General features: G+C 33.6%; 1 protein-coding gene across 5 annotated transcripts in view; it reads left to right on the top strand.

Moving 5' to 3' along the window:
• The window catches only part of LOC108359255 (ras-related and estrogen-regulated growth inhibitor-like protein), a 110,677-nt gene extending 102,120 nt beyond the window's left edge, over positions 1–8,557 (top strand). For all 5 annotated transcript variants that reach the window (XM_017611015.1, XM_017611012.1, XM_017611017.1 and 2 more), the window contains exon 5: positions 6,764–8,557. In XM_017611015.1, the coding sequence (XP_017466504.1) occupies positions 6,764–7,081 (318 nt within the window). In that variant the 3' untranslated portion in view covers positions 7,082–8,557. The remainder of the gene's footprint in view (positions 1–6,763) is intronic.
• Positions 8,558–14,843: the final 6,286 nt, after the last annotated feature.

Genomic DNA, 14,843 nt, shown 5'->3' on the forward strand with positions numbered 1-14,843 from the left:
ACAGTTTAAATTGTCGTAACTAATAGGTTTGTTTTTTTTTTCAAATTTTACAATGTGAAGTGATATGTAGCTTTCCAATTTTTGGTCAATATAAGGCTTGGGTAGTTCTTAAACTAAATTAACTAAAGAACTAGTTCATTTCAATGATCTTTTCATTGAACTAAATTTGTAAGTGCTGCTATTTCTCATTTTGTATTTTATTTATACGAAATTGGCAAAGAAATCGACATACAAAGGACGCAGAGATAGACAACACCTACAGAAAACTAGTCAATCACCTAGATGCTAGTAATATTTCCGTTCAGACCTATCAATTAAAAGAAGAAAAAACCCCTATCAAATTTTTGTAAAAAACATTCATTTTTCTACGCCAATCACAGATATTAAAGATGATTTAGCCAAGCACGGTCATACTGTTCGAAAACATTATTCCAATAAGTCAACTCGCATGTACCTAGACCTAATGACAACATAAACTCGAGATTTTAGGGACAACTTTTCACCAAAAATTTTAGCTATGCAGACATTACTAAGGGCCACCAAACTCTCAGCTCTAGCAACCATAAAAACGAAAGCTTAGATAAACTAGAAGCCCTTATTTCAAAGCAAATTTAGTTAACCACAGCGCTCATGAGTTGAATTATTCATGAAAACTAACAACATAGACATAATGCTGTTCTCGGAAACGAACGAAACCGGAAGTCGGTAAAACGACCAAACATAGAGCATCCTCGACTTGGTAGTTCATATTTTTTCTAATCTCATATATGGCTGATTCTACTTCAATTCATGCAGGGGGAATGGGTTCAAAATTCGAAATCAAGTTTAATATGATTTTTCATGTCTTTTATGGTAAATAAAGAGACACGTATTTTTTTTGTTTTGCGAAAAAAAAAATTCGCTGAGTTGCGAGCATCTGAAAATTTTAGGGCAAAATGTGGTTTTAAAGAAAAACGACTAACAATTTTTTTCAAATCTGTCTAGTTTTGGTAAACATCAATATTTTTCAATTTGGTTTTTTGACTGCAGAAGTGTTTTTGATGCTCTCTATTTGGATACTTGAAAATTTTAAAAATCTTGGAAATTAGCAAAACGGTGGTTTTCTAAAAAAAACATCATTTTTTATTTTCTTGAAAATTTGTTTTTGGTTACTAGATAAAAAAGACAACTTTTTCCAATAGGTTTGATGAAATAAGAAGACTCAGTATTTTAGGTAATATAGCGCCATATATTATTCATATCGTCGTTTGAAGTACAAAACCGCGTATCAAGATAATGCAAAACCGCGTATGTGAGGTTGCGTAAGTTATTTTGTAGAGAGTAAAAACACTCATATTTCAAAATGGTTCAAGCGCATTTCTGGCTAGTATATTTCAGGATGAATGCATAAGCAAAGAAAAGGCATGCTCCTGTTACTCACTTTCGCTACAGTTATAACGAGTTTTCCCTTATTATCCACGTTCTTTGGTAGTAATTTTCATGCTCTTTCTTTATGAGTTGGAAAATTAGAAAAACTTTGAAAATTAACAAAACGGCGGAAACTTTTTGAAAAATCTAAGAACTCGGTTTTCGCAAAACCATAATTTTTTTTTTAATTTTTTTGTGGTTACTCGGTAAAAATAATAAGAACTGTATTCGTACGCAAAAGCGAACAGGAGTCAAAACACGTATTTAGTTCAAATAAAATTTTTATTATAAGAAGTTCTATTTTTTATCTAGTAATCAAGTTTCAAGAAAATAAAAAATTATGTTTTTGAGAAAATTTAGTCATTTGATTTTTCAAAAAAATGGCTGCCATTTTGTTAATTTTCAAAATTTTTAAAATTTTCAAGTATGCAAATATAGAGCATCAAAGCACTTCTATTAAAAAAAGCGAATTACATGGTATATTAAAAAGTTTTTTTTTATTATATTTATTTTCAACTTTTTAGTCTAGTTTGTACAAAATTTTGCAATAGATCTTAAAATAATTCAACGACATTCGAATATGTATTGTATTCTATCAAACCGACTTTTTATTTATTTTCTCTGTCTTCAGACATGTATATATATTCATATTTACATACTAGGGATGTTGCGAATGTGGAATTTTAGACATCCGCGGATGCGAATGTCTAACAGCTAACATGCGGATGGGAATGAGGATGTCAAGTATTTTTAAGGAAAAATTAGACTCTAGTATAATGCCGAGATCGTTGTTTTAACAGCGCTTACAAGCCAAACCAGAAGTGTCAGGTTTTTCTAAGCTTTTTAAAAAGAATTCTTCATTCTCATTACTTTGGCTGTTTCAGAATTTGATGAATCTGTAACTTCATCAGCGTTTTTCGATTTTAGTTTTTGTAATTCACACTAATGTTGCTATGGCGGAGTTTGAAAGATTTGAAAGATTGGTGCTTATAACGAGCTAAATAGGTGGATATGGAAAATAAATTATTATTTTCCAGGAATGAAAATTCCGAACAAAATTCTGTTTTCAAAGTCCTGGCTGCCAGCCGAATCGGATCCGAATATTGTTATTTTTAAAAAAGCACCATATTTTTTATAAACATTTCAATCTCAGATAATAATTGCGTCAGACCTATAGTTTTTTAATTATTTGAGCATCGATTCGCTTTATAGCCAGACGTTGATCACTTCTGCTGGAAATCCCTATTGAAGGAGCTTACTCTTTGACTTTAAATAGCAAAGAAGGGACAGTTTGACCACAGAAGCTTTTAGCCAAGGATCCCTATGAAAAAAATATTGCCCGACAAGTAAACAAAATTACTGTTTTTAAAATTTTTGCTAAAAATAAATTGAAATTATTAAAACGAACATCAAATCACGAAAATTTGATTACAAATTACAGTGCACAATTTCTTCTTTTTGGCAAGTAGTTTTTTTAAACAGGTTGCAACCCTCTTCGAAAAATAAAACATTACTGCAAATCGGAAGGTCAAGCCTTTTCCTTCGACACCACATTTTTTAAATTGAATGAACTGTGCAAATCTAATGTCATTAACAAAAAATTCCCTCGTGTATTATATATACATAATTTTTAAATAGGTAGCGACACCACTCAAACAAAAAATAAAAACTTATTACACTTGCAGAGACCATATCCTTTAACTTGGTACCTCAGTTTTTAGTCCAACAAACGGTGAAGATCTTATAATTTTCAAAAAGTGGCAACCCTACTGAAAAAGTAATACATTATTGAACTTCTAAAAGCCGAGGCCTTTTAATTGACATATCATTTCTTGTAATCCAACGAACAGTGCGGATCTAATAATTTTTTAGACATGTGGCAAGCCTATAGGAATTTAAAGTACTAAAGATAATATACCTATCGATACAGATTATATTTAAAACATCTCGTATAACTCCGTTCAGTAGTTTTTGAGAGTAGCGTGGTCAAAATATCTCGACTTTCCTTTATACTATGTATAAAAGATAGTAATTTAAAAAAAATTCAAAAAATGAAAGCTTTTGTACATGCGAAGGCTAGGCCCTTTCATTTGGTATCTCATTTTGTAATCCAACGAACGGCGAAAATCTTTTAACTTTTTAATAGGTGGCAACCCTACTCAGAAAGATAATACATTGTTGCACATGTAGAGGCTAAGTCTTTTCTTTTGACAGTGACGGTGCAGAACTGATGCCTATGCTTACTATGATTGAATATAGTAATTTTATTAACAGGTGGCAACCCTATTAAAAAAACATTTTCCAGAGGCCAATCCCTTTCATTTGACACCCAATCTTTTGTAATCCAACGAACGATGCGGATTTTATAGTTTTTTTAAACAGGTTGCAACCCTATTAAAATTCTAAGTAAAACGGTCACTCTCCTGTCGATACGAAGTATATTAGAGAAAATCTCGTCAAAATCCATTCAGTAATTTTTGAGATTACCGCGTACAATGCTATGTATAGATGTACACTGAGGGAAAAAAATATTAAAATCAAATAGAAGCGTAATTGATCTTACTATAAACGTCAACGAAAGTACTGTATATTGGTAAATATTCAATTCAATTACGCGCATATTAAAATGACCACGTTCGTACTGAAAAAGCATCAGTGAAGTGAATAATCAAGACAAAAACTAAAAAAAAAATTTAATTTGCATGTTGCCTGCAGCTTAATTCGAACCCTGACCATCTCTGGATATCAACAAGTTGTGGCATGCATCTTTGCGCACTCAGCTACACCCAGGCATATAAATTTGCTTTCAAATGTTGAATATCCATCAACACCACCCCTACAAAAAATTGTGCGACTAATCTCTAAAGAGAGTATTCTGAGATTACTCTCAATCGGGTACAATAGGGCATTAATTAGTCGCAACTAGTCTTATACGGGTACTAATGGAGGTCAATTAGTCTCGACTCATCCCTTATGGGTATAATTGGAGATCAATTAGTCCCCAACTCATCTCTAACGGGTACTATTAACGATTTAATGATATGTACGCACTTAGTCAATGCAATTTCATGTGCGGCGTTGGCACGCAGAGAGAGTATTCGCCTAACAAAACTGAGCACCCCGGTTCGAATCTCAGCTGGCGCAAATTTTTATTTTTATTTTTTAAAAGTGACTAGTCGCTTTTTATACCCGTTCGGGTATAAAGGTGAACAATTAGTCTCTTCATAGGACATGCTCGAACAAAAGCGATCAGTTCATTCCATATAAAGAGATCAAAAGTGGTATTAGTCGCATGCTCCTTTGCGATTGCTCCCGGAGTCATCCCGGATTAGTCCCATTTTTTGCAGGGGTACTAAANTTCAATTACGCGCATATTAAAATGACCACGTTCGTACTGAAAAAGCATCAGTGAAGTGAATAATCAAGACAAAAACTAAAAAAAAAATTTAATTTGCATGTTGCCTGCAGCTTAATTCGAACCCTGACCATCTCTGGATATCAACAAGTTGTGGCATGCATCTTTGCGCACTCAGCTACACCCAGGCATATAAATTTGCTTTCAAATGTTGAATATCCATCAACACCACCCCTACAAAAAATTGTGCGACTAATCTCTAAAGAGAGTATTCCGAGATTACTCTCAATCGGGTACAATTGGGCATTAATTAGTCGCAACTAGTCTCATACGGGTACTAATGGAGGTCAATTAGTCTCGACTCATGCCTTATGGGTATAATTGGAGATCAATTAGTCCCCAACTCATCTCTAACGGGTACTATTAACGATTTAATGATATGTACGCACTTAGTCAATGAAATTTCACATGCGGCGTTGGCACACAGAGAGAGTATTCGCCTAACAAAACTGAGCACCCCGGTTCGAATCTCAGCTGGCGCAAATTTTTATTTTTATTTTTTAAAAGTGACTAGTCGCTTTTTATACCCATTCGGGTATAAAGGTGAACAATTAGTCTCTTCATAGGACATGCTCGAACAAAAGCGAACAGTTCATTCCATATAAAGAGATCAAAAGTGGTATTAGTCGCATGCTCCTTTGCGATTGCTCCCGGAGTCATCCCGGATTAGTCCCATTTTTTGCAGGGGTACTAAATATGTATGAATGTGTGTGTTGTCACCGCTCTCAGAGCGGCGCTCTGCATGCTTGGGGTGCGTATGTACACCCATATATATACTCAGATGTGAACAGTCAAATACGTGCGTAATAAATTTTGTATGAAAATATTATTTTGTAATTCGAAAATTTTTTAACGATAACACAGGTTTACAAAAAAACAAAAAGCTTATGCATATTAAACCAAACCTATATATCCCTATGTTATTCGACACGCTGAATGCGAACTCGAAGTCCGTTAGTCTCCACCACGTCAGGTTCGTGGTCAGTTGAAGGTCAAGTAGGGAAAAGTTCATTGAATAAACCTGAAAATTCATATACATAAGGTCTTACATTCCCTGAACCCGAATTCGAGGTCCGTTAACCACCATAATGTCAGCTTCGAGATCATTTGAAGGTTAAATAGGACATAATATTTATTCAATAAAATTAAAAAAAAAAATTGTTTTAGTTGTCACTGAAACCGAGTATGGAGGTCCCTTGATTCCTCAAGGTCATCTGGAGATCATGCTAAGGTCATCCCAAGGTCAAATTCCGATGAATTTTATTGAATTTTCAGGGTTATTCAATGAATTTTTCCCTACTTGACCTTCAAATGACCACGAACCTGACGTGGTGGAGACTAACGGACCTCGGATTCGCATTCAGCATGTCGAATAACATAGGTATATAGGTTTGGTTTAATATGCATACACTTTTTTTTTTGTAAACTGTGTAATCAAATATAAAGTATTCATTTTTACTATGCAATATTTCCTTCAGTGTATATGCCGAATAAAATTGTTAAAGTATCCGGCTATCTACGACCATTAAAGAATATTTCTCTTCTTGTGCCCATCACTGTCTTCGGGAAGGTTGCTCACTTATTTTTGACAAACGTCACTCAGATATAGATCAAAAAAGTTTAGTCAGCTTCTTTTCTTGGCAAATATGCATAAATATAAATCACACTGCTTATTTGTGTCTTGGTCATTTGGGTGTTTGCGTTGAACTTTACAGGTAGTATATGTTAATATAACAAATGGCTGCCAATTTGAGGGACGCCCAAAAGCAAAATGTACAATATGTATTTATTTGTGAAAAGTATGTCAGACCAACGAACTTGGTCTACCAAAAAAATAAAATAATTTAATAAATGCATTTTTAAAAGTACACAGATATTTTGAATTTCCAGATGTCTATCTATATTTTTTAACAAGTTCTTTATTTTTTATTTTATTTACAGATACCCGAAAAAGAAGGTGCTGCGCTGGCTGCTGCACATTCTATTGGTTTCTGTGAAGTTTCCGTGGCTGAATTTACCCCTATTTTATCAAAGGCCTTTGAAAAATTGATCATCGACTCGCGTGCTCGCCCACAAAAACAAGTACGCAAATTTTCGGTGAGCAAAATGTTGGGCACACTGATCGGTAGTAGCGGCTATGGCAGCAATCGGAATTTGGCCATCAATCAGGGTACCGTAATACCTTGCCACAAGGGTGAACTGCATAAAACACGTGTGCTAAAGCGTCGGCAGGGCTTCATGGCCACATCCAGTTTGTGACCATCTGCCGAAACGGATTGGTAATGAAGAAGAAGATACTAGAAAGAGAGAGTAGTGAACAGAGAAGGAAGAATGAAGGGGTGTTAACAAATTTTTATATATTTTAAAATTTAAATTTATAGGTTTAACAACAAGTAGTAACGTAATTACCAGTAAAGAGCTTTTTGTGTTTGTTATTCAAAAAAATTGCGCACATACTGCTCGTCGTCATTTAATGTACATACACATATGTATGTAGACATACATATATGTACATACATATGTATCTAAATTGAAATTGCCTGAAAAGAAGTTTGTTTGCTGAATTAATTCGTATTGCATAAAATTTTGAACATAGATCAAAAATATATTTAAATACATTTGTATCTATGTATATAATCCACTTGTGGAAAAACATATTTACATACAAATATTGTACTTCTAATTGCATCACAAATGTAATTAAGTATAAGTATAAAAACATTGTAAAGGTTTTGTTTTTAAAGCGAGAGTACAATGAAATCAACTTTTTTGTATTGAAATGGAATTTCAAATGTTACTAAACAAATTAATAACAGCAACTTGTTGCTGATAGCAGAAATCAAATCTCATTCTCTATCCAAAATAGTCACTGAATTTTTCAGTATTCAATCTAAGCGGGTTTAAAAATGTTACATTTTTATTTTTTAGTAAACCGTAAGTAAGTGTATTCAAGCATACATACATACACAGACATGTTAACCTATATACTTTTCCAATAAAACTGAGACAGTTCGAAATTTCATTTGAAAACAAAATAATGTTGAATTTCTAATATTGAAATTATGCGTTTTTTGTTTTTAAAAAATGCGGCTGAAAAAGAACTGTGATATGTATTTATGTAGAAAAATTGTAGTTTTTAAACTAACGTAGTTTTATATGTATTACTTGTACACAAATCAGGACATTATTCACTTAAGCACATCCGTTATGGAACGGAAATTTTTCCTTAAGAAATCATGGACGTATACTTTACTCAATGTAAAATATACAGCCCTGCCTTACGTACAGGCGTATTTAGGATAAGAAAATTATGGTAGGCTAAACCTATTCGAACTAACTGAAATTGTAATAATTTTCACTTTGATGTAAATTTTTATTAATTTCCGCTTGCAAGAGAAATTTTTTGCAGGTTTATGTATTTTTGTTTTATAAATTATTTTATGTTTATAAAATATAAATGCAAAAGAAGTTTTCGAAGTTTAACTTTTCGTATTTTGAAAATTTTTAAAATTTCGAGAGCTTTCCTAAGCGACTATGACTTCCAATAAAATTTGTTTTAACAAATCTACATACATAATTCACATTGAGAAGTCATATTACGATTTCATATTCCTTGTAGTAAAATGGATCATTATTATACTTTGCATCCGGTATTCAATTTCGAAATACAGTTGGAAAGAGCGATGCTGTGTATTGCGGTAACTTGGCTTAAAATATATCTAAGCCTACATAAAAGACCTACTGCAGAACACTTGAAACACAAAATGGTAAACTTCCTGCATACATATGTACATATGAATGCATATTAAGATCTTCGTTAGTGCATTTATATTTTCAAATTTGTCATTTGTTTTCTAATTTATGTTATTGGCTGAAAATAATTTGTATACAGTAAAAAGATATGTAATTTTAAAATAGACAATGAAATATTAAGTTAGAAATCCTTTGATCCGCAAGTAGTTCACTGACTAATGAAATATATAATTAAAAAAAAAATTTAATTAAACTTAAGCAGTCCGTAGTTGTATTGATTTCCACTGTATTATAACATTATGAAAAAGAAAATTTAATAAATTTCGCGAGAAATTTGATTCAAATAAAATAATAAAAAAATTCTTTTATTAAACAAATTTTAGAGGGTCATGTTTCTTCCTTTAACTTAAGCCGGATCCATCATTACGTAAACTTTTTATTTGCTCTGAAAAAAAGTCAGCGGTAAGTTAAAGGTGGGTCACACAATGGCTGGAGGTGTGGCCATTCTTACTGTTATATATCTTTTGTTCACTCGCTTATTACTAACCGAAAATTTGCAATCAATTTTTGACAAGTTTGAACAGCTAACACAGGGCAGCAGTTGAATTTTTGAGAATGCTATATGTACTGGTTTAATTATAAAGAAAATATATTATGTTATTAAATTAGTGAGCCAGCTTGGAAAACACAGAAATGTAAGCTTAAAGATAAATAGATTTTATAAAGTGTGAGGACGGAATGTTCAACAAGAAATTTAGCCCACAGAAGCAACCATAACATAGCACCATGAACCAGCAATACGACATCACCCAATAAACCACAGCAGAGGTTTTAAAGAATGCAGTTTTCGTGACTTTAAATGTTGCAGTCACATTCACTAACATTTCTTAACTGCAGCCAATAAATCACATGTTTGACTAAAGACTGCAAAGTTGAAGTCATTAGTCTTTTCTGTTATTCATGGCTAATTAGTCATTTTTGCAGTCTGAGGTGAATAATGAAAATCTAAAGCAATCTTTGCTTTCACTTCTTCACATGGCGGAATTATACCAGGTAAAATAATTAGAGCGAGAAGAACGATTTTGACACTGCCTTATTTTGAAAATTGCCTTTAAAATTTGACTATAAGGCAGCGAGAAAGCTGTTTTATTACTTCACCTGATTATTGCGCCATGACTTCTTCATTCAGTTATAATACTAATTTGTTTAGAAAATAAATGAGTACACAAATAGCTAAATTAAAACTCCAGTAGAATATAAAATATTTAGAAAATTAATTCCAGTAACTTCCAATGAAATAAATTTGTATTTATTATATTTACATAATCTGTACATACTATGTAAATGAAAAAATAACAAAGTGGGAATCTCGCCTTCATGCTAGTATTTAGAATGGTTTTCACTTAAAATATTACGCTTACGCCTTCCGCTTTTACATAAGGTTAAATTTGGATCCACCACGGAATCGCTGAAGGAAAAATCATTTATTATGGAAGACATTTTTCATATGATTAAGTATTTTCTTTTTGTAAATGATGAACGGTTTAAATGCAAACTAGTCAGTTCCGCTGGAATATTTTATTGAAAATTAAAAAATTTTAACATAAATCAATTCAATACATACAAAATATCATTTACTACTTATGTATGCGTAAATAATTTTGCTACAGTTGGGATGTAAATCAGTATAAAATCTAACAAACTCCTCCTCAGCCCAAATGTAATTTGGACATTCTCAACGAAAGACTTACGACACGAACTTTTCTTGCACAGAAAGTGAAAAAATTTTCCCAAAATGGACAGTTCACCGTAACAATAAACGATCTTGAAGTTGAAATGATCAAGACTTTTTCTGGCTTAGAATTAAAAGTCAGGGTTTTCACTGAAACGATTTTTCATCTCAACACGCGGACGTCCCTCTCATTCTTAACATTAGGATCCCATTATATTCTTCTTGAGAACGTTCCCTAGAGTTTTGTTTACATTTACATTATTTTTGCTAGAATTTAGCTGGGATCGAACCTGCGTAATCGATGTTCAAAGTCAGAAGCGTTAACCACTGAGCTATGTACACCCCGTAAACTCTTGTTGCTGATTCATTTTCCTTATTTAACCAACTACTATCAAGTGAGCTGATTTGCCGCTGTTTAAACTTGACAGCGTGGTTGTTGTTGTCAATTCTATACATCCATTTGCTTATTTGCTTTATTGTATAGTTTCAGGCAGGCTCTTCCTAACCTATGTATTTGTCAATATTATTGTGGCTTATGCCGAATTTCCACTAGGCATTGAAATGACAAAAAATGTATGCCATTAAAAAAAATGCCAAGTGGAAATGAACTTAATGACAATTTTTTTAACGAATAATACTAGTATTTTTTAAAGCCCAACTATGTAATTTGTCGTTTTTGCCATTTAATGCCTAGTGGAAATCCAGCGTTATTAACATTTTTATTTTTAATATTTTTATTGAGAATAAACAAGTGATTTATAAATCATAAATCAAAAAAAATAATAAAGACTAATTTTTTTTAGTTTTAGTCAGGACTAACAAAAAATGATTGCAATCACTCGGAACTTCAATCAAATTAATAATTTAGTTAAAAATTATTGCACTCTTTAACACCTCTGAACCACAGCAACACAAGTTAGAACAGCCAGCCACGCAACAAGCCACAGTAACATAAGTCATAGCAACCAGGGTTGCCGTTTTGAGCTTTTCCTACTAAAATTGCTGGGTTTTTTCCCGTTGATAGGATGGTAGGACGTTTAAAATTTTGGTAGGTTTCTTTGCACATAAAATATCTCTGGCTTGTTGTAATGTGTCACTTTGTTAGCACTGTGAGTACGCTTGCCCAATTTTGACAATATCACTTTTACCCTCATTCTGTTTCTTGGATGGGTCCAACTGTTTGCCATCGAAAACCTTTTAAAAAACTCGTTGCTTACTGGTATATTCAGAATCTTACCAATTACCTTCGGCAATTCTCTGAACTCCGTATACGCTATAAAAAGTTTTATCCACGGCGTATCTAAAGGGATATCAAGTGATTATTGATGGATGTAAAGGCAGGTTTATAAACCAGATATTTTTCTTTGAAATGCAGCTGCCAATGAAGAAGACAATCGTTCCCCAAGGTGTATTAGTCTGCTATTTATGATACGTGGGCAGTCACATATGAATGCTCTGGGGCTTCCTCCGCCAACTCACAAAATGCTAGGGGTTATGCAAGCGCATTTGGTCTCCAAGCTTTGCGACACAGTCCGCCCTTTCGTTGCCTTCCAACTCTTCATGACCCGGATCGTACCACAGCGTTCCGCTATTGTGGGCTTTTAAGTGATTGAGAGGAGTTTTACACAATCCTAATGCCGTTTTAAAAGAGTCCAAAGCGTTTAACCTGTCTAACTATCCGTCATAATATTTATTTTGGCTCCATTTGTCCTTCTACACAGACTTCGATTGCGAATACTTCCGGCTGGAATATAGTTAGGTATGTGCAAATTGGCAGATTTTTCTGGAATCTTGGTCCAAATACGCTTGCCCCAGTACTCTCGTCGTCCACCTTCGATCCGTCCGTATACCATACTAGGGACCCAATCATAGTTGTTATCACTTCGCAGAAGCATAACTTCAGCGGTCCCTTTTTCAAACATAATAGGAAAGGGAGGAATGCCTGTAATGATACCAAGGGCGTCCGTGGGACAAGTGAGCACATCTCCTGTGATGCCCACCAGGCCAGTGCCGCATATGTACAACGAGTCTTACTACCGTATTGAAAGACCACACTGAGGGAAAAAAAATTTTAGAATTAAAAAAAACGTGCCAGCTCGTTTTAAATTTGAGTAAATATGTACGTTATAAAATATTTCGTTGTGAAGTGCACATATGCTTTTTCGTAACTAAGAACGAAAAAAATTTAATATTTTGTTCCGTATGATGGTAATTTAACCTGGACCATCTTGGCAGCAACCATTTGAATCAACCCTGCAGTACGGGGGAGCGGCTACAGGACTGATGAATCGGTAACTGCCTGATAAACACCGTCAATTACCGACCGACTACTTTCAGTGTATTTCATCGATTACTTTTACAAGGCGATGTCCTAGGCGGTAGTCACCATCGACTCTCTCTGCACTACCGGTAGTTGGTAAAGAAGCTACTTACTCTCTGCACTACCGGTAGTCACCAAAGTAAGTACCTACTCTCTTCACTACCGGCAGTTACTGAAGTAAGTACATACTCTCTGGACTATCGGTAGTTACCAAAGTAAGTGCTTACTCTCTTTACTACCGGAAGTTGCAGAAGTAAGTACTTACTATCTGCACTACCGGTATTATTATTACAAAATATTAGGGTTACCGTTTTTGAATATTTACATTTATTTAGAATTTTAAAAAATCGTACCTTTTCATGTATATTTTTTAACTGCATCTACAAACCAGGCTATACTTAGTAAACAATTCAAAACGAATAGCATTTGCGGGAAAAAATAAATGGAGCTGCTGCTGAGATAGCCCAATTGAGTTTAAGATCTCTAAAAGCGTCTTTTCTTAAAAGGTGCCCAGCTTATATTAGAGTAAAAGGTCGCCAATTTGAGCATATTTTATCAGTAAATGAATAAATTTTTCTTCAAACAACTCATGTATATTTTATTTCACGTGAACCCATCCTTCACAAAAAATATTGATAGATATAGCCCTTGTTATAGACTCTGGTCCGAATTCCGGTAAGTAACATAAAATAATGTCAGGAGCAGATAATAATGTACCTTTGTACTATTTAGCATGTCATTGGTCGGTAACAAGAGCAACTTAAATTTAAATCTATTAAATACATTCTAGCGTGTCTTAGTCCTTAGCGCACAAAAACGGCTTTAACTTTGTTTTTTCTATTCGAAACAATAAGAGTGGCACCTTTCTGAAATCTCTATTAAATGAGCAATTTTTTTATGTAATGTAAAGTTATAGCTCAGTACATTTTTTTCACCAGAGATAGTCAAAGTTGGGGAAGAAATTATAAAAAAGTTAAAAATCCCAAAATAGTCCTAATTTTATGCTGGTTCCTTAATATATTTTAACTACATTGCGTTTGAGTATGGAGAAGCAACTATCTGGAAGTATTTTACATAAAAAATTTACTAAGTATAGCCTGGTTTGTAGATGCAGTTAAAGAAAATACATGAAAAGGGGCGGATTTTTTTATTCAAAAAAATATAAATATTTCAAAAACGGTAACACTTTTACCTGAAAATTTTTTGTTTATCATGATTCAATAATTAAAGGTTTGCTCATTAGTGACATTAGAGTTTTGACACTCCCTTAGCTCTCTTACAAAAGCTTTGCACACACACACGAACCCACACTCAGTGCCTTGCTAAGGGAGCCGATTTTGTCAAGAGAGAGCGAGAAAACTGTTTTTTGAGCAAACGTTTTATTATTGAATCATGCTTGAGCATAACTATATAAACCAAGACGAATTTATATAAGGTGGTGTTGTTTAATCAGCTGTGAGTAGCGTTTGATTGTCAAAATTTTATATTTTGTTAGTGAGTGAGTGAAAACGTGAGAGTGTTTGCATTTTCTGTCGCCCTTTTTCATTCGGAGAAGAATAACTGAAATTTGATAATGACCAGCTAAAAGCAAAAACAAAATACAAGTAATTGTTGTATTTGTTGAATCGATACCACCTTATATGAATTCGCCTTGATATAAACAAAAAAATTTCGTTTCGTTATTTATTTAAAAACAACTTATCAAATATTTTCATTTGCTTATTATCAATAAACAAAATATGAAAAGAAAAATTATTTCGTTAGTTATCAAAAAATATTAACAAAAAAATTCGTTGATTACACTGGATCACAAATTTTAGTTTGATTTTTGTTCTCCAGACGCCACTACCCAATTTCTATGTAGAATTGCTCGGAGATTTCGAAAACCGCTTTACCTTTTTTCTATGAATACGTTTTCGAGATATTTGCAATTTACTGTTATTCAGCTTAAAACAAAAAGTGGTTTCACTTAATCACGTATATCTTACAAACCAATTTAGCAACCTTAAAAGGAGATACGTGGAACCACATTTCCCGCTCATTAAGTACCGCCGCCGAAGAAGTAGTCGAGCCCGAAAGAACAACTGGTACGATGAGGAGTCTTAGGAAGTTGCAGAGAAAAAAGATGCCGCCTACAGGGCCACGCTGCGATCGGGCGCAACGCGCGCTATGTGGGACCGCTATAGGGATCTGAAGAGGGAAGCGAGACGTATTTG

This window comes from Rhagoletis zephyria, unplaced genomic scaffold (genome assembly GCF_001687245.7).
Source record: "Rhagoletis zephyria isolate East Lansing unplaced genomic scaffold, Rhagoletis_zephyria_1.1 Rzeph_scaffold_00367, whole genome shotgun sequence".
NCBI classification, from domain to species: domain Eukaryota; kingdom Metazoa; phylum Arthropoda; class Insecta; order Diptera; family Tephritidae; genus Rhagoletis; species Rhagoletis zephyria.